Source organism: Rhinopithecus roxellana, chromosome 21 (genome assembly GCF_007565055.1).
Source record: "Rhinopithecus roxellana isolate Shanxi Qingling chromosome 21, ASM756505v1, whole genome shotgun sequence".
In the NCBI taxonomy this organism is placed as follows: Eukaryota; Metazoa; Chordata; class Mammalia; order Primates; family Cercopithecidae; genus Rhinopithecus; species Rhinopithecus roxellana.
The window spans coordinates 50895253-50915397 of NC_044569.1; the positions used below are offsets into that span (position 1 = coordinate 50895253).

At 41.3% G+C, this 20145-nt stretch overlaps 2 protein-coding genes across 9 annotated transcripts in view; one reads left to right on the plus strand and one right to left on the minus strand.

Annotated features, from left to right (window-relative positions):
• Nucleotides 1-7710, plus strand: part of HDHD2 (haloacid dehalogenase like hydrolase domain containing 2) — a 49310-nt gene extending 41600 nt beyond the window's left edge. For all 4 annotated transcript variants that reach the window (XM_010353556.2, XM_030925903.1, XM_030925901.1 and 1 more), the window contains 2 exons: nucleotides 2071-2134; nucleotides 6331-7710. In XM_010353556.2, coding sequence (XP_010351858.2) covers nucleotides 2071-2134; nucleotides 6331-6434 — 168 coding nt within the window. In that variant the 3' untranslated portion in view covers nucleotides 6435-7710. The remainder of the gene's footprint in view (nucleotides 1-2070; nucleotides 2135-6330) is intronic.
• Nucleotides 7711-12843: 5133 nt separating this feature from the next.
• The window catches only part of KATNAL2 (katanin catalytic subunit A1 like 2), a 59300-nt gene continuing 51998 nt past the window's right edge, over nucleotides 12844-20145 (minus strand). For 2 of the 5 annotated variants that reach the window (XM_030925933.1, XM_010353542.2), the window contains exons 13-15: nucleotides 15679-15841; nucleotides 14724-14826; nucleotides 12844-14212 (exon numbers count right to left, since the gene is read on the minus strand). In XM_030925933.1, coding sequence (XP_030781793.1) covers nucleotides 14073-14212; nucleotides 14724-14826; nucleotides 15679-15841 — 406 coding nt within the window. In that variant the 3' untranslated portion in view covers nucleotides 12844-14072. Of the gene's footprint in view, nucleotides 14213-14723; nucleotides 14827-15678; nucleotides 15842-16237; nucleotides 17033-20145 lie in introns of those variants that run through there. The other 3 variants (XM_030925935.1, XM_030925934.1, XR_004055682.1) reach the window with 2 other exon arrangements.

Consider the following 20145-nt stretch of genomic DNA (forward strand, 5'->3'; position numbering starts at 1 on the left):
CAGGAGGTGCTCCTGGCTCACCTGTCGTGCTGGGAGAGCCAGCTTGGAAACACTGCTTTAGGAAACGGGACATTCTCTTACTGTACATAAGTATATAAGTGGCTACCTATAAAACAAGGTTTCCTGTCAATGTTTAGTGGTATTCTTCTAAATAACTGAAATTTTTATTATTTCTGACATTTCTCCATAGCGTAATGGGAGATTTGTGTGTTACAATACATATATATATGTAGTTAACGCCTATAATATATATGTATGTTTATATATTATATACATAGTTCAAAAGCCATTTATATTGCAAGTTAGTTGAATGCTTTAAATGTCTTCTTGAGGAACACCACTACACAAATGAGAACCTATACTAAAGAATTCTACCACTAGTGTTTTTTTTTCTTAGCATATGCTTTATGGAAGAACTTCTTTGTGTGCCACAAATAGCTAAAGATACTGATCACCTTAGCCCTTTGAGTGGCAGGGCTGAGCCTGGGATGATTGGAGGCCCTGGCTGGTCACCTGTGGCCATGAGCATCTTATCAGTTTACCCCAGTGTGCTAGGCAAATGTTATTTCCTGTGTGTGTCTCAATGGGAAAAGAGCTGGAAAGCACACTGCCACATGATAAGTTAGTGGCCAGGATTATATTTCAATTTTTAAATAATAATATGTCAAGCTGGGAGGGATCGTCACAAATGTCTGGTCCAAAACTCCTCATTTTATAGACTGGGAAACTGAAGCCCGAAGAGGTGAATCTCCAAGCCTGAATTCCCATAGCTAATTAGTAGCACAACTGGAAGTAGAACTTGAGCTCGGGACTCCCTCCCTAGCTGTTTTAACTTGTGATGGTGGAAATGTGTATCACAGTCCTCCTGATTTTATCTTCTGTTTCTATAATCATTCACCTAAAATTGAATAGGATAATCACTGAGTTCAATAATATTTTGAGAAACCATCTTTTGAGTCACAACTGTTCTTCTTGGCAAGCCTTTAGCTGCCTTTCCTAGACAAATGCGTCTGAAGAAGTGGTTATCCGAGCTGGAGGCTTCAGAATTCTTTATCCCAGGAGATGCTGGCCCTGGGACAGGATGAGAGATGGCAAGGGATGCAATAACTGTGTTCAACTGCATGGAGGGTTGTTGGTTATCCAGGAAAGTGGTGGTTCCCCCCTTCTCCTTGTCCACATTCACTTTTTCCCACCTCCCTGTCTCTTCTCTCCCATCTCCACTCTTCAACAGGGAAAGTTTAGCTGTAACAGAAAAGGTTTGAAGTTGGACCTTGAATGAGGATTTTGACATTCTGAAACTCATTTTCAAGGGCTGTTGTTGAACAATATTAATGGTTTTCAAGGGAAAAAAAAAACTGTCATCAGGCATGGTCTGAATCAATCCTGCTTATTGACATGAGGTGGCAAGATTAATTTTTTTGATTTTTCTTTCAGTCTTTGGAATTTTAATTACCTTGCATTCATCATCATTGAATTTAACCAAGTATATTTATCCTTGTCTTGAATAATAATTAGGAAGAGGAGCTTCTTTTTCAGAATGATCTGTTATTCCCAAGTGTGAAGTGAACATCAGACAGTCAGAGTCTGTTTGAGTATCTGGATTTAACTTGATTCTACCTGTTAGGACAATGGGATGGAAAGTAACGATAGCATACTACATGGTCCACAGAAAAGATATCTTCTGAATCTAGCTCATTCACTGTCTGCAGCTGGATTATTTACTGTCAAATGGATAGAATGCATTTTTCCATGATCTGTTTAATGGGGAGATAAATAGATGTAGGTGTGGCAAAGCATAGAGAAATGTAATTGTAACTCTGCTGTCTGTGTTTGGTTACCAAGATTACTACTCTATTGTATACCTTCCACCTCTGAGATACTTCCCTTTCCAAACTTGGAATGCTTCCTCAGAGTATTACATGTGGATTCACCTTTTATATCTTCTCTTTTCTATTTCAATAAAAAACATGGCATTACAGTTGGACACCCTAGCCTAATAAACAGTTGGTAAGGTTTGTTGGCTAGCTTACTGAAGACACTGCACTAAATGCTTTCTTTATGCTTTTCTAGGATTGCAGGGATGATGTTGGTGGGGCTCAGGATGTTGGCATGCTGGGCATCTTAGTAAAGACTGGTATGTATCTTCTGTATAAAGCATTTTCTAAAACAGAATAGTAGAGTACACATTTGACTTAAAGAACAATCTTTGCAGAAATGGCAGAGCCCTGGGCACTTTTATTCTCTTTCTGCCACAAAGCAAAAGTAAAACGGCGTAGGATTATAGGAAACAATTGGGAAGGGCCCGTGCTATACAAAGCTAGGAAGACGAGGGCTCAGAGGTATTTTAACTCTTTCCCAGAGATAACCATTCCTGATTGACAGCATTTATATTATTTCCTGGATGTACAGTTCACCACAGAGGGATGAAGCAAAGGACCATGAATGGTAGTGCTCTGTGAAAATACCTTTTATTTTTCTGCTGGCTATACGACTGTGATACCGATTTCTTTAGGAACTGGCCAGCTAAGTGATCTGATTCTTTGTGTTAATGTTTGAACTTTTACAAAAATATTTGAAAAACTCTTTTTTTCTCTTTACTTACTGTTTGTGGTGGGCAAAAGGTTAAGAAGTATTTCCGGCACTATTAGGTTTACTTTATATGGTATCTCAAATAAATTTAGGAAAAAGGAAAGACCTTAGTGGGGAGGATTCACTAATAGAGTATTATGACCACCATAGACTGGTTAAGTGCCTTGGGTCCTGGTCTCAGCTCTGCACTAACTAGCTGTGTGAGACACGGGTCAAGGTTCTTCCCCTTTTCAGGCCCTGTTAGAATGATGGGATTGGACTGGTCCCATCTTGCCCTCATAGTTTATGATCCTGTGTAGAGTGGGACTGATAAAGTCCTTTCGAGGTAAGGAAAGAACAGGCATAAGATCTGTGAGTGGGGCCGAATATTATTGCATTGGGAACTTAATGAACTGTTACCGTTAAAATGAAAAGGCCTTCTTCCCCTGCGTGCTGCTCCCAAACGGCACCTGCTGCATTTGGAATTAACAGCACATGACAGCCAGAAATCTTGTCCAAGAAATATCATCAAACTCTTATAAATCAAATGGCAGATAAGTGGTTCCATAGATGTCTCTGTGAGCTCACTTGCCTGGTTTCATATCATGGTAGTAAAACTATTTAATAGGCTGTTTACAGAAGGGAATATTTAAACATAAAGTCAAAGAAGAGTGACCACTGGGAAATTTTTTAGAAAAAGTGACTATGATGTTTATTCAAGAAAATGTGGTTGCTTAAAATCTGCTTTGAATTTCAAATAGAAACAAGAAATGTAGATGGAGCTACAATTGAATAAGAAGTAGGTGGCGAAGGTCTGTACAAAGAGTGAAAACACTATCTGCTTTTGCCTGAGGCCTGAATTGAACCATTGGAGCCTTGCAGATATTAACACTAGTCACTCTAGAATTAACACAGTGGGTTTTTTCGAATGTCTCAGTCAAAATGATCACTTTCCCAGGAACATAACAGCCCTGTGAGTAAGCAGAAAAGAGGAAGAATGAAATAAAATCTGGAAAAGTAGCCACACTCATCAGCCTCCATGTATCTTTCTTTTCAGATTTCTGCCTTTTGCTGTTTTATTTTCTCATTATTGAAGAAATCCTGAGATCACTATTTTTGCTCTTGTGTATTATTCCTATAAGTGTTTTGTTTTGTTTTGTTTTAGCTCATGTAATTAAGGATTTATACTGAGCTTCAAAATGGTACCTCTGCCAGTGTCTTGATGGGCCCAGCTCTCCCGGCTGGTCTCCACTGGCTCTGTCATCTTTTCTGACTGTCATTTGGTTGTAACCAGCCTTTCACAGGCATCAGTTTAGTCTCTGAGAAGCCATCAGCATAACACAATCAAGTTCAAAATGTGTAATTAGTAAATCAACCAAGTACAGCTCTTGGAAACAGGCATATTTGTACCATTGATTTTTGGTCAGAAAAATCATGAATAACCCTACTGTTCTAAAAACGTGGAACAGCCAGCTCCATTGATAAATTTTAACTCAGTGCAGTGGACAAGTGCTATGCTTCCCAATGTTGAAAATAACCGTATTTTAATTAATATTCAATAACAAGTGCTTTTTGTGGATCATCTTGAGCAATTTTGTTTCTCAAGGGGTAGCACAAGGTAGATGCTCAATATAATTTGATCCGTTATTTGTTAAATATTTTTGACTAGTCCTAACCAGAATTTGTTTAGCATGTGAAACAGTCATCTAGAAAAAAAAAAAATAGGATCCTTCTTTGACTTCATATATCATCAACGTAGCATCCTGTTTTCTCCCCCCGTTCATCATTTATCCATCCATGAAAGCACAGGTTGCAGCAGTGAGTGAGTCAGCCATGAGCAATGCAGGGAGCTTCATTCACTCAGTGAATGTTATTGAGCCCCTGCTGTGTGCCAGGCACAGTGCTAGGTGCTAGAACTAGAACATATACCTAAGCCACTTTTGTCAATTTGTACTTTGTAGAAACCCCACTTGCAGAGCCACACTAAGCAAAAGCCTTTAACTCCATGGCTAAGAAGCTTATGTCTTTGTACCTTAGACCACTGGATCCAGAAAGTAGGTAATATAGTAATATTTAGTCATTACTTACTTGTAAGATCAAATAGAAACCTTGTGAAGGAGTTTATACTTAATGATATTTAAGCTTGGGAAGAAAACTGCCAATAGAGCTTGCTGCGGGGACCATACTACGGACAGGTGCCTTCAGGGTGCTAACGAGAGTGAGGTATATATTAATTACCTTTGTACATTTGATGCTGGCTGCCTTCCTGTAAGAAGTTACAATCAGTAAGATAAGACAGGAAGCATCTTCTCCACCATGATGCAAAGATGTGAAAAAGAGGGTTTTTCAGGCTTTGTGTTTGTCTGGCAAAGCCTCTTAAAGAAGTAGTTGTAGGAAACAGCATGTCTGTTGTTGAAAGAGCTGAGTTTAGGCATAGAAAACTGGGAAGAGCAGAAGAATCAATAACAGAGACCACAAAGGGATGAGAGAGCAAGGAGAAAGGTGAAGGGCAGAGGCAGCCCTGGTGGCTACAGGGCAGGAGCTGCATTCTGCATTTCCTCCCTCCCTCCCCTCTCTTCTTCCCTCCATTCAGTCTTTAAAAAGATATTTACAGGGTGATTACTATGTGCTAGTCACTATGTTAGATACTTGGAATACACTGGGACATATAACAGATAGAGTCCCTGCTCTCAAATAACTTAGTCTTCTTAAATGTGAGACATGTTAAACAAATAAATGCATAATTACAAATTGTTTTAAATGTTCTAGAGGCAAAGAACAAGGTTAATGACAAGGGAGGGGTTTTAATTTGGATGGAAAGGTGGGGTCTGACCTGAAGCATGAAGGAGGTAGTCAGGTGAGAAGAATGGAATGACAAGGGAATGGCAGGTATGAAGGCCCTCAGAAAAGCCAAGTCCAGTCTGGAACTCAGCCTGGTGAGCTAGTAGCACATGCTTAGGTGAGAGGGTCGCTGGGACTGTATGACAGAGGGCTTGGTAAGCAGCAGTAGAGATTTTGGATTCTTTCTGAAAGGCACTGGGACCCATTAAAGGGTCTTTAAATAGGGACCATGCACCTTCTGACTTGCAAAAGCTCTTTGTGACCACTGTGGAATGGTTCCTCTGCTGTGTTGAGGTGTTAAACTGTGTGTCAGGTGCTAGAACAGCAGGCCATCTTGAATTCCAGGGTTGGGAGAGTCAGGCAGTGAGCCTGCTGCATGATGCCAAGTGGCCTGTCCTGCCTGGCCCCAGGCCTGCGAGCATCCATCAGTCTTTCCCTCCCCAACCCAGGGCCTTCTCATCTGCCAGGCTCCCGGGCTGCCTGGATCCCTGCATGCCAGCAGCACATCCTGTTCCTGGTCGCCATTGGGAGCAGATGAGCCCTCTGCCCTCTGGGGTCTGAGCTTCCACTTTGAAGAATTAATTTAATCACCAGCCTATCTTTAGGGCTGAGGGTAGGGGAAAGAAAATGATTTCATCAGCTGTGAATATGTGAAGGGAATCTTAGCTGTCAGGCGACCCAGTACCTGTGGCCTATCCATTGTGAATGACCAGAGGGCCTGGGGAAAGGCTGAATGTGACATTTCTTTGATTGCCTCGTTTACATCCTGAAGCCTCAATAAAAGGTGATTTGGGAGATGTGCGGCCCCTGATTCTCTCAAAACTGTAAGGGTGGTTCTGTGATGACCCAGGTGCTCATGGGATATGATTAATTTAGCATTCTGGTGGTAGCCTGTGTTTACTGGCTTTACTTTCATTTCAGGGAAATACCGAGCATCAGATGAAGAAAAAATTAATCCACCTCCTTACTTAACTTGTGAGAGTTTCCCTCATGCTGTGGACCACATTCTGCAGCACCTGTTGTGAAGCAATGTGTGCGTCTGAAGCAACTTGAAATGCAGCTTCCTACTGTCTGGAATGAATCCCTGACCAACTCAGTGCCAGCATCGGTAGACACACACCAGTCAGTGCTGATCGCTTTTTAACCCTCTTTTGTTGTGCATTAATTAGAAAGAAAGGTATTGAATTGCGGCCAGCCAGTAAGCCTTACAAATCTCTTTTATTTTGTAACTGAAGATGAGACCCAAAGAAAGGGAAAGCTGAGATTTTGTGCCATTCCTTTTAAAATATTCATCAGGTTAGGCAGGGCTGGGAGGGAGAAGCTACCACAGGGAAGAGTGTTCCCTGCTGTCTCCTCACTGGAAAACAGGGAGGGGGGATTTCAGACTGTGAAGAAAGTTGAATGGTGGTTTTTAAATTATAAAGTAATGTATTAAAAGGTGCATTAGGCTGTAGTTCTAATATTGAGTTCAACTGTGAAATCCATCAGATGTGCCAAATGGAGAAGACAGAAAGTAACAAAGAGAATTGTCCTTTAGCCCAAGTGATACAGTGAATTTGCTTTAATAGATGTTGAAAACTAAATTTTCTACTATATTCCCAGCATGGGTGACTTCTTTTTCTCTTCATTAGCCAGAGATGACTAATTTAAATTTAGAACCAGATTTTAATTTAAAATAATACTTCCATTAATAACCTATTCATTGCAGATACCTATTACACTGTGTAACAGTTGTTTTGGAAATTTTATGTAAAATTAAAACTATCAGTATTTTACAGATGTTTTAATTAGACATTGTTATTAACAGGAACAGTGCAGAAACTAGAATCAAGCCTTGTAATGTCTTATAGACCATGCATTTTTGAAGTTAGTGTCCACTAGGGTCCTATTAACTGTACATTTGCAAGATTTCATTATTTTTGCCTCTGACACTATGGGAAAAAATTTTTAGAAGCTATTGGGACAGATTCAAGCTTTTATGTACTTGGTTACTACAGCTGTAAAATGAAATCTCGTCTTGTAGCATGGATTATTCTTCTCATGTTAAACCCACCAAAATGAAGGGGACTAAATAGGTAATGATTTTCCTAGTGCATTTGCATACTGTGACAATCCTGGGTCTTGCAATAGTTTTACAGGGCTCTTGGGCATTGAATTATTAGGATGTAATTGTACATCATTGTAGTGTTCACCTTATTGAAGCTCACTCTGATGTTAATGAGCTTCGGGTTTTGATGCTTGTTTAGAGATCAGCAGTCTTGGATGGGAGGGAACAAAGCTAAATAAATAGTAGTTTGGTGAGCACTGTGTCTTTGTTTTTGCAAATGCCTCGTCTTAGTATTTATATATTCCAGAGTGCAAAAGACAGATGTGATATGACTACCACCCCAAATCAGAAGGATGAGCAGAGTGGCTAAGAGCATACTCTGGATCCTGGTAACACAAAATTAGCTCTCTGGCCTTGGGGAAGTCACCTCATCTCTCTCATGCCTTCTTTCCTTATGTATAGAATGGGAATAATGATAATGCCCACCACATACGGTTGGTGTGAGCATTATGTGCATGAACTATATATTAAGAACTTAGAATATCACTGGGCAAATGGTAAGTGCTGTGCGTTTGTGATGATGATGAAGCAGGACTCTTGACATTTAACAATCTGAAAAATGTTGGTAGAATTTATCTTTACATTTATCTCAGTGGAGAAAGTCTTCCTGAGGATTAAAAAAAAGAAATTCTGTACTACATTTAGACTTCCTCAGAGTAAAGCTGCACACAGAGAGAGCTCAGCCTGTCAGTAGAGAGCTCTGCGTGGTACCTGGTGGGTGGGCTGCCTTCACTTTTGCCCTGTTGCTTGGGCACCTGGGTCAGTGATGCCTTGGCTCAAGTATTACCAAGTGTTTGGTAGTTGCTATGCACTGAGTGCCCTGATTATGGTGGGAAATAAGCATATTAAGAAAAAGATTTTGCCTCAATGATTCTTTCCAGTTAAAGAGCTAAGGAGAAGAATACACATTACTCAAGAACACTAAAGATCCAACTCGGCGTTCCCCTTCTCTGATGTCATCCCCGACTTCAGGATGGGGGCAAGGTGTCCCCTCCTTCATGTCCATGTGGCACTTTAAGAGTGTACTTAGGTCTTCATATGTTCTTCTCCCCACTAGACAGGACTGCATCTCATGTTTTTTAAATTTTAATTTTGCTACCCAGTTAAATTTGAGTTTCATCATTCTTTCCTATATCTGCTGCAACACAGGTAAGCACTCAAGTGGGTACTGAACCAATAAAAACTATCATAGGAGTGTAATGCTAGAAAGCATAGCTTTGAGTGGGCAGGAGAAAATGTTCATTAAATAAACACTTGGAAGTAATGGATCAGATGCTCTGGAGACAGGTTAGAGCTAAAGCCAAGAAGGGAACATCATTGATGGGTTAGGAAGTGAAGAGGATAAAGGTCTCCTGAGCATGGTGGACCCAGCCAGGAGAAATGCTTCTCTCCTTTCCTCCATTCCACTTTATCCCTGTGAGCCCTGAAAATCTTAGTTTGAGATATTTAACAAGCATTATATAGGACTTGCTAACTGACCGGCCCACGGTAAGGTTCATGAGAATAACTGAAAATCTTATTTATAAATATTCCAATCCATGTTAGTGTCAGCTGGTTAGTCTGCCTTGGGCCTCATGGAGGAAGTTTAGTAACTGAAGTTTCTAAAAGGCTTCGTTTACTGGCTGTCCCATTTAAAGGGCTATCTGGTATTAATCTCAAGGATGGTGTTTGCATCAGTTTTATTATAATCCTGTCCTGGGCCAGAAAAGGGACCATGTGACACCTTGGGACTGGAAAGGTTATTAGAAAACATCCATTGTTAGGAGTTGAGTGTTCCACATCTGCTGTGAGCCAGGAGTGTGGAACAGAGCAGAGCTCCAGTTCAGGGGAGGACAGACGGTCATTCCACCCCCTCCACCCACAACTCCAGAGTCAGCCACAGGTTACAGTAGCTCTGCCTACCGTGCGTTCTGTATCGGTGAGAGCTAATCGTAATGCCTAGGAAGGGAAAAGGAGGATAACCTACCTCACTCTAAGTGACAATTCCATCAAACTTTACCTGTAGCCATAATGTCAGAAATTCCGGTGGAATAATATATGTCAATTCACACATAATCCCATGTTTTAGAACTTACAGGAGTGTGTTGGACAGGGAAGTTAAAAACACCTACACTGATTGTGTTCAGTTGGTTTTTGGATCAATGTGTGTTCATGTAGGATAAAACTGAAGTCCTTGGGCACCTATAATAGAGAATTTTTTAAATGACACTAACCTGTTGCATTAAAACACTGCCTCGAGCAGTAGAATCCCTTTGTCATATTAGCAGTTGTTTGCAGAAGGCTGTGTTTGCATTATCATGTTTATTTGACATAAGTCACAAAAGCTTTTTTCAGCCTAAATGCACAAGACTTTTGGTGACTTCCGTATTAAACCAGCCATCAAGGCCTCCTGTCCCAAATCATGTTGCTATCTTTAAGGAGCAGTAATGAGGGTGCCAAAGTCCCAGAAATCATTTGTTTCAAACAGTTTGAATGCTTTTTCCAGTGCTTTTCTTCATGTCATACACTGCTCAACTCCTGTTTGTTTCACTAGCTGATCTTCCTGAAAAAACTGATATTTAATGTTCTCTGTGAGTAAAGCATAAGGGAGCTGGAGAGAATACAGCTGTGGCTCCTAAGATGCGTGTCTTTTAGTTGGGAAATTAATACATATAAAAATGTATAACACCACCAAGGGCTCTGACACGTTCAGAATGGTTGTGTAAGTCCTCTAAGATCACAAGCAGTGAGCAAAATGCATGGGAGTAGTAGTCACAGACAGTGCTCAGATAACCTTTGGCGTACACCAATTTAAATAATCTTTCATTCAGTGGCAGTGAAAAAAAAGTACTCCAGGCATGGAGCTTACATTTGGAGGGGGCAAACAAATGATGAAACATATGCATGTATACATAGCTACCTAATACGATGAGACATTGATGAATGATGAAGAAGGCCAACAGGAATGCAGTTACTTTAGGTAAGTATGGTCCGCCAAGGAAGGCTTTTAAAAGTGAGTGGGAGCAGGCCATGAGAATTCTACAGGTGTATAGTTAACCTTGATTGCCAGCATCTGAACACCAGGAGATTCTAATGCAAATCAACTACTGGGTTTTCTAGGAAGATGAGAAGAACTGTCTATATTAGATCCAAATTTCCATGTCCAATTGGAGCAGAGTCATTACTGTGTCTTTCAGAGAGTCCCTGGCCCTCTCTAGCTCACCACCATCTCCACCTCTGCTTTGCCTAACACCCATCTTACTCCTCTTTTGCCACTACATTCCATGTTTCTGTAGGTCTTTGGGCTGTGACCTCTACTTTGGAAGAAAATATATTAAACTTTCCTCCAACAGCTATCAGGCCAATCTCCTATGTAAACTTAGATATATACTTCTAATCTACTTTAAAAAATAATCATGGAGACTCTTAACATTATATTAAGTCGTATGTGTTAGTCTCTTTTTCTCAAAGCCATACCAAAATAAGAGAAAAGGAATAAATGTAAACCCACAGGGGCAGCCCACAAGAGAAGGTAGAGGAGGCATCAGTGGATGAAAAGGTACAGTAATCTGAAAGGTGGAAACTGGTTGGAATGTTGATAAACAAAATCAGTGCAAAGAAAATACAGCCAAAATTCATCCTGTAGAACAACTTCAAAGACTCAAGCTTGCAGACAACAGGTAGGGAGGAAGTGAGGTACAAGACAGGATTGAAAGTGAGGAATTGGTTAAAAGTTGGAGCCTCAAGAAATTTACCCATCCTGAGCAGTCAGATGCCAACCCCTAGCCAAGGCAGGAGAATGGAAGTTTTCCATTCTCTGGAAAAATGGAACCATGGAAATTAAGGCCATGGGAACAGTGGGCATGGTGTAGGGCCAGGGTGAGATGCAGGGCTGGAAATGGATTAGGTACAAATTGCTTATTCTGCCATGGTCCTCTGCTCCCCTTTCCCTTAGAACACCAGGACCAGAGCGGGTGGGAAGGGAGTGGAAAGTTTATCTGGTATGTTTGGTCATTTGGAAAAGAATATTGATGGGCACCTGACAGGTCCGAGAATGTGTTGCCAAAAAGATGCTTAGAAAATTAAGCAAATAGAAAAATGAGGCAGTTGTTAATTCTAGGGAAGACAAAACAAGAAAGCAAATGTAATTCTAATTCACTAGCTGGCTCTGCAGTTAACAATGTACCTTTCTAATAAAAATACTGATTATTGAGTTAATTTAAAGTCATAATACAACTTTTGGAATGATAGAGAAAGACACGTATACGTGGTAAGGAAAGGGCAGAGATGAAAGAGGTACACTTCATTTCATCCAAAGCAGGAATAAATGTATAAAACATCAAGAAGAAGCCACCAAAGTAAATGTGTGACAGAAAAACATCCACATGCCGAAGTATTTGAAGACAAATTTTCTTAGGAAAAAGGAGGAGGACTGAATATGTGATTGAATAGAGGTGGAAGTGTTAAAAACATGGACTAGGCGATATTTAAAGGGAACGGAGGATGTAGAGATGCAGTAGGCACACAGGCTGCATATGGGGTTTGGGAAGTGGAAGAAGGTTAAGTGTATTCGCTGTGAGGGATAGCAGAACTGCACTTATCCTGAATGCATTCAGGAGCGGGCAGTAAGCAGAAAGGACCCAAATGTATTGTCACAAAGCATGCTATCCACAGGAGCACTTTTCCTGCCCCTTTACCCAGTCACTCTTGGGTACACGTACAGCACCAACTTTCCCACCACAGGAAATTTGCAACAGCAGTTGAGATTTTATAAAATTAGAAATTATGGTAGTGGCCACAAGCGAATGGACTAGCAGCTACAAGAAATGTCAGCTGATGGCCTGACAAGAAGAATCCCCCAAAACCATAAAGCAGACATCGGAACTTAGGCCTTACATCAGTCTTGGGCCATTCAGTGTAAAGTCCTCTATATCACTGGTCCCCAGGCTTTTTGGCACCAGGGACTGGTTTCATGGAAGACAATTTTTCCATGGGCTGAGCCTGGATGGGGGGTGGGGGATGGATGGTTTTGGGATGAAACTGTTTCACCTCAGATCATCAGGCATTACTTAGATTCTCATAAGGAGCGCATAACCTAGATCCCTCGCATGCACAGTTCACAATAGAGTTCACACTCCTATGAGAATCTAATATTGTCACTGATCTGACAGGAGGTGGAGCTCAGGCAGTAATGCTCACCTGCCTCTTAGCTGCTGTGCAACCCTGTTTCTAACAAGCCACGAGAGGGTACTACGGGTCCATGGCCTGGGGGCTGGGGACTCTGCTCTGTATCACTGGTGCTGGCGTAGTGTAGTGCCTGATGCTCATGCAGAAGTTTAAGCATGTACTGAGATGAAATCTTTTTTATTTTCAATTTGTTAAATAAGGTATATTTTCAATTTGACATTTTCCATGAAATGATGTTTAAAGAGGCGTTTGAGAATAATCTCAAAATAATCAATACCCCAAAACATGCTTTAGTTTTGTTTAAAAGGGTAAAAATCCTTTGGGATACTTAGCTATCCAAAGTGTCTCTTTTTGGAAGTTTTTCCTCTTGAAGAGTCTGTCTGCAGGGATGATGAAAACAAGGCAAGGAAGAGAAAAGAAGGTGATTTCCCATAGGTAAGTTCTAGTAGGGGAAAAGAAGTCGCATTACTTAGTGGAAGCCTTCAAAATTTATCAAGGGTTCAAAGTAGATGCCTCGGATTGTGAGTTTCTGAGAGAGATGCTTCTAGCTATTTATAGCCCCTTAAGGAGAGGGGGAAGAGCCTAAGAGCAGGGAAGACTTGGAACGAATATTCTCGAAGCTCAGGTGCCCCATCCTAAGCTTTGGTTCTGATGAGAAGCTGTGGCAATGGAAAGAGAAGGGCAGAGCACAGCGGATGTGAGATGTGAAGAGTTAAAAGATGTTACTGGGGGCCAGAACCCAAAACAGTCATACTGGCAGCTGATGGTGATGGTGTGCTAGTCACTCCGGCTATTAGCTCTAGGATCAGAATGCTCAGTGACATTTCTGAGTGGGGCTTAGTTTGGGAGGGGTTTGCTGCTGACAAAGCTGGATGGAGTCAGAATTAGGGAGAGCTGATGAGATACAGAATATTGTCCAGAATGAGAAACAGACTGCATTGCAGTCCCTGCCCTCATCCTTCTTCACCCTGGGACTGTCCGCTTGGCAGTGCCTGTCAAGCTTAGCTTCTGCTTGGCTGCCCCAACTCAGGGTCATCCTGTGCCTGGCCAACACAACGTTTCTAAGCACATCTTTTTCTGCAAAAGTTTACAAATGAGTAACATTACAGAAAATTGTTCATTAAAATTTTATGGAGTCTAATTGTCAGAAAAATCTCCATTGTATGACCTATTAGCACATATATGTATGTAACTGAAACCCTCAGTATTTTGCTGACATCAGTAATGATAAGTTAATAAATATATCTCAGCTATCCAAACAATACAGTGGCTCAAGTTAATTCAGTCTTCAAGAATAATTTTCTCTTTTCCATTCCAATCATTTTGTTCTTCTCCCACGGACACTAATAAATTAGGAGACCTTTGTGGCCGGGTCAGGGTAAATGTGGTTTCAAACAGACTCGAATTCTCTTTGCCAGGCTGAGTATCTCGGAGCCAGATTCTTTGCGGAGGGCTTGGTGTGAGTTAGCACATCCAGAAAGTCGGCAGTGGTTATTGTATCCAACTGGATCCCCGGTAAGTCGCTGCTTTCTAGGATAAGAACACAACAGTAACAGCACAACAATCGACTTCTTGGTGATCAATGCTCTTGAAACGCTAATAGACCTTCTTTCAAGACAATGCATAATGCAGCATTCTTAATTGTTAATGCAGCAAAAGGCAAGACTAAGGAGGGCTGGGGAAAAATTCTTTAATGTGCAACTGAGTTAGCCCCTAAGGCCTAGACAAAAAAAAATGTGACTTAAATGTATTGTTACCAAGTATTATTTAATATTTATATAGTGCCTCAAATGGATCCAGCCCAACATCAGAGTGTGCCAGAGAAATAAAAGCCTGAGCCCTAAGGAGTTTATCTTCTGCGAGCAAAGTCGATCTGAATCAGAACACCCACAGAGGAATGAGTTGCGTGAGGGATGATTTGACCAAAAAACGTGTTGCAAGTGTAAAGCGGCACCAAGAACAGGCACCAGGCTCCATCTGCTGGTGAGAGGGATTTTTACACAAATTTCCCAGAAAACCTTCACAGTGATCCAACCCATACCTGACTGGTGATTTTCAAGTGCATCAAAGATCTTCCTCACAGGCCGCATGGCTGCTTCCCTGCAGACGAGCTTAATGTCTGAGCCTGAGTAGCCCTCAGTCTCCTGAAACAGCCACAAAAACCAGCCATTGGTCAGTGGACAGAATGCTCCTGGCCATTACATTGTTATAGGCAGGACCCAGTATCAGAAGTCCTGTGTAGATTCTGTATCTGTCACCCATGAACACCCTAAAAAGATTCCCAGATAAACAGTGCTTGAGGAAGAGACCCTGCTAGCATGCTGGGATAACCTAAGCAGCTGGGCTAGAAGGGCTTTCTAACACCATCAAAATATGCTGTAAGATGCCAGTAAAGGACCAGAACACCCAAGTTAGCCTATCGGGGTCCCTGTGCTCAAATCCAAGGATGTTCAAATTTGGTAGGCACATTTATTCTTGTAAATAAGATCATACCTGCCATTTAGGAGCCTCAGATAACATTGTGTTCAAATGTTCACCAAAAACAGGCAACATTTCTACAACACCCTGGGAATGGACACTAGTGATAATGTGCATAATAGACATGTACCTGGAGCTTTTCTGTTATGTAATCATCACAGTCATTCTTTGTGGCTCATCTGCTACCCATTTTACAGATGAAGAAACTGAGGCTTAAAGAGTAAGTGCCTTCCCTGAGGTCACACAGCTAACAAGCAGCAGGGGCAGGATTTGACGATAGGTTTTCTGAGTCTAAACCCTATGCTGTTTCCACTGCCTCACACTGTTTCTCCCTCTCTGAATATTTTTAAGTGACAAGGAGCTTATTCTTCCGTGAAGATGCCCATTGCATTATAGGGGCAGCTTTGATCTTATTCTAAGTGTCTTAAGCTTCTATCAGCTCATGGTAAGACCTGGTCTAAAAGATGGCCATGTGGTGAGCCCTTGACCTACATGTGCCCCTCTCCAGGGCAGCTGACCTGGCTCAGCACACTGTACTCCAGCTCTGTGCGCAGCTCCAAGGCCCTGCTCTTGCTCACAGGAGGCAGCCAGTGGTAGATCATGGCCTGCCTGGCCTCCTGGCTGGGGAGATCAACCAGAATCCTCTTCTCCAGGCGGCGCAACATGGCACAGTCCAGCTCCCTAAAATCACACCAGAAATGGAGCTGGACAGGGCTGCAAACACACTTCCTGAACAACTGTACTTTAAGAACAATTTAGCATTGCAGGAAGCAATTCTGCATTTTAACTCTCACTCTACATCTATGCCTTGAGTGGATGGGACAATTACTTAATATTATTTGAGAAAGAATTGGTGAGAGAGAGAAGGGAGGGAGGGAAGGAAGGGAAGAGAGGGAGGAAAGCGGAAAGGAAGGAGAAGAAAGAGCAGGAAGGAATGGAAGAGAGGGAGGAAAGCAGAAAGGAAGGAAAAGAAAAGGGAAGGAAGGAAGGAAGGAAGGAAGGAAGGAAGGAAGGAAGGAAGGAAGGAAGGAAGGAAGGAAAAAGAACAGAAAAAGAACACATCTTCAGAACTCCTAATGAAAAGGAAGTAATTTTAGGTGACTTAATTTGGAGTACAAAGACCAACTAACAACCAGCAATCATGAGTATTCTCATTGCAGTTGTAACATGAATTATTCAATCCGATCTTGCCAGTAAGTAAATTATTGCTGACAATAACTTGGGCACTCTAAGTACATTAATTCTTCCAAAATTCTCAGTCCTTCTGGAGTGAATGACCCTCTCACTTCATTATATTGGTGAACTTAGCACCAGTGGCCCTTCCTGGGTGCCCAATGCAAATACGGCCCTTTCAGACACTCACTTTTACTACTCCCCAAACTGTCAGGCCAAGTTTATGTGATTTTGCATCTGCAGGCCATATCCTTAAACTTCTTGATATGGTTTGGCTCTGTGTCCCCACCCAAATCTCATCTTAAATTGTAATTGCATAGTTCTCACATGTTGTGGGAGGGACCCAGTGGGAGATAATTTGAATCATGGGGGCAATTTCCCCCATGCATGCTCTTCTCATGGTAGTGAATAAGTCTCACGAGATCTGATGGTTTTATCAGGGGGTTCCGCTGTTTGCATCTTCCTCATTTTTTCTTGCTGCCACCATGTAAGAAGTGCCTTTTGCCCCCTGCCGTGATTCTGAGGCTTCCCATCCATGTGAAACTGTAAGTCCAATTAATTTTTTTCTTCCCAGTCTTGGGTATGTCTTCACCAGCAGCATGAAAATGGACTAATACACTTCTTTTTTTATTTTTATTATTATTTTTTTTTAGACGGAGTCTCGCTCTGTCGCCAGGCTGGAGTGCAATGGCTTTCAAACTAATATAAAAGTAGAATAAAACAATTGAACATCCATATACATACCATCTTGATTCGACACCAGTATTCTGCCATATCTGCTTCATATCTCTTTATCTACCTATTCTTGCTAAATTATTTCAAAGTAATTTATATCATGACACCTCATCCCTAAATATTTTAGCATGCATTTCCAAAGAAAGGCATTTGCTTACATAGCCACAATATCACTATGACACCTGGCAAAACTGATTCTGTAATATGTCTAATGCTCAGTCCATATTCAGATTTCTCCAATCAGGGTGGAGGATGGGAGGAGGGAGAGGATCAGGAAAAACAACTAATGGGTACTAGGCTTAATACCTGAGTGATGAAATAATCTGTACAACAAACCCCCAAGACACAAGTTCACCTATACAACAAACCTGCACATGTACCCCTGAGCTTAAATAAAAGTTAAAAAAAATTCTCCAACCATCCCCAAAATATCTTCCACCATTTTCTGACAAAAATCCAGTGAAGAAATATGCATTATGTATGGTTATGTATCTTAAATCTCTTTTAATCTAGGTCAGCCTGCTTGCCCTAGACCCTTTTTGAAAAAACAGGGCCAGCTGGAGAATGTCCCACATTCTGAATTTGTCTGATGCTTTCCTTGTGATATCATGAAACTGATTCCTCTATTCCCTGTCTCTAAGAGGGAAGTTAGTTCTAAAAGCTTAATGAGATTTAGGGTAAATATGTTTTGGCAAGCATATTACATAGATGATGTGTTTTCATATTCATCAGGATCCACACATCTGTGTGTCTCACTGTCAGTGTGGTGTTTGATTTTCTGGTGGCCATGGAACTCTCCATTGTAAAGAAAAACATCTTTTCTCAGCAAGTAGTAAGTATTCTGTGTACAATACTTTGACACTATAGGAATGCCCCATTCCTTATACCCTTTCAACTAATGGTTTTAGCATCTATTGATGATCTTTGTGTGAATCAGCTGTTTCACTAGAGGCTGCAAATGCTGATTAAACACACACCCACATACACACACACAGTTAGATTTTTCTTTTTTTTTTAAAGCCAGGGTCTTCCTCTGTCGCCCAGGCTGGAGTGCAGTGGTACCCTCTCAGCTCACTGCATCCTCTACCTCCTGGACTCCAGCGATCCTTCTGTCTCAGCCCCCCAAGTAGCTGGGACTACAAATGCGAGCCCGGCTAATTTTTGTATTTTTTGGACGTAGTTTCACCATGTTAGCCAGGCTGGTCTTGAACTACTGAGCTCAAACAGTCCACCCGCCTCAGCCTCCCAAAGTGCTAGGATTACAGGTGTGAGCCACCATGCCCGGTCTGGATTTTTCATTCCAAATACATTATTTGGAGTTATTATGAAATTACATAGCACTATTATGTAAAGCAGAGCTTTCCCTCATCAGCTGAGACTAATTGGTTACTCTAAATTACCATTCCTGTTATCAATAGATCATCTTGAGTGTGTGTCTGTGAACTGTTTATTTGATTTTCTAGGATAGAAATGAGGAAATTCCTGTATGTTAGCCTTAGCTTAACCATTGATAAAGAGTAACAACGAGCTGGTTGTGTTGGCTAATGACTGTAATCCCAGCCCTTGGGGAAGCTGAGGTAGAAGATTCGCTGACTATGCTGGGCAACATAGTGAGACCCCGTCTCTGCACAATATTAATAAAATTAGCTGGGTGTAGTGATGCACGCCTGTAGTCTCAGCTACTTGGGAGGCTGAGGTAGGAGAGTCACCTGAGCCCAGGAAACCGAGGCTGTAGTGAGCTGAGATCACGTTACTGCACTCCAGCCTGAGTGACAGAAATAATTTTTTAAAAAAATAAAATAAAAATTTAAATATTTTTTTAAAAGAGTAACAGTGAAAACATCACCAGGTATTTCTTATTCATAAAAACACTGAGAATTTCTAAACTGTCTTCCCATTTTTTCTTATTCTCATTCTGAATCTATGTTACAATATTTCCTTTTAAATTGAAAACATACTTCCAGGGAGCATATCTGAATCCTAAATCACAGCAACCAGATTTCTTTAAGGAGTGTGTCTTTGTCTCTCCTATTGTTTGTCTAACCCTGAGCTGAGAATCCATAGTCCAGGGGTGCCTTACTGACAGTAACAATGACCTATTTCTTTTTTGCATTTGCTTTGTTCTTCTATCAGTCTCACCCTGTTGACAAACATCTCACATCAGAAACTCAGCCACCTCCTCCCTTGCACAATCATTCCCCCTCTCAAGGCACATTTATATTCAAGGCACAGGGTCAAGGAAAAGAAAAAACCACGCTTCACAGCAGAACTTTGCCTAGCACTCCAATTGAGGATGTGCTCATCTTTGCTTCAGATGGTTTCTTCCTTGTTCATACTCAGCAATAATATGCAGCCAGCAGGCAGCAAGAATGATGCTGTTCTTCTTGATTGGTAAGCACCCACACCACACCAGTTGTTTAATATTTTTAATATCACCCCTGCATATAAGCCACAAAAATATGTCATCCTTCATACCCAAGGATGTTCCAAGAGAAGGCTGTCTGTGCTACTAAGGTTGAAATAAAAACACTGTATTAGTCCATTCTCACAATGCTATGAAGAAATATTTGGGACTGGGTAATTTATAAAGGAATGGGGTTTAATTGACTCACAGTTCCACATGACTGGAGAGGCCTCAAGAAACTGACAATCATGGTGGAAGGCAAAGGAGAGAAGCAGGCATCTTCTTTACAGGGTGGCAGGACAGAATGAGCACTTATAAAACCATCAAGGTGCAGTGAGATCTCATGACAACAGCATGAGGGAAACCACCCCCATGATTCAATTATCTCCACCTGGTTCCACCCTTGACAGGTGGGGATTATGAGGATTATAATTGAAGATGAATTTTGGGTGGGGACCAGCCAAACCATATTACACTTCATTGTTGATGAACTTTAACTAAGACTGCACTTAAATTTGGGGATAAACAGAATCACTTCTGCTTCCTCCTACTAAACACCACTGAAAGAGTTTTTGAATGGCATAAACCCACAAAAGCAAACAGAATTGGAGAACTAATTTGAAGCAAAGATATGAAAGCTGGGAAGCATAATGATGAGTAAAAGAAACTTAGT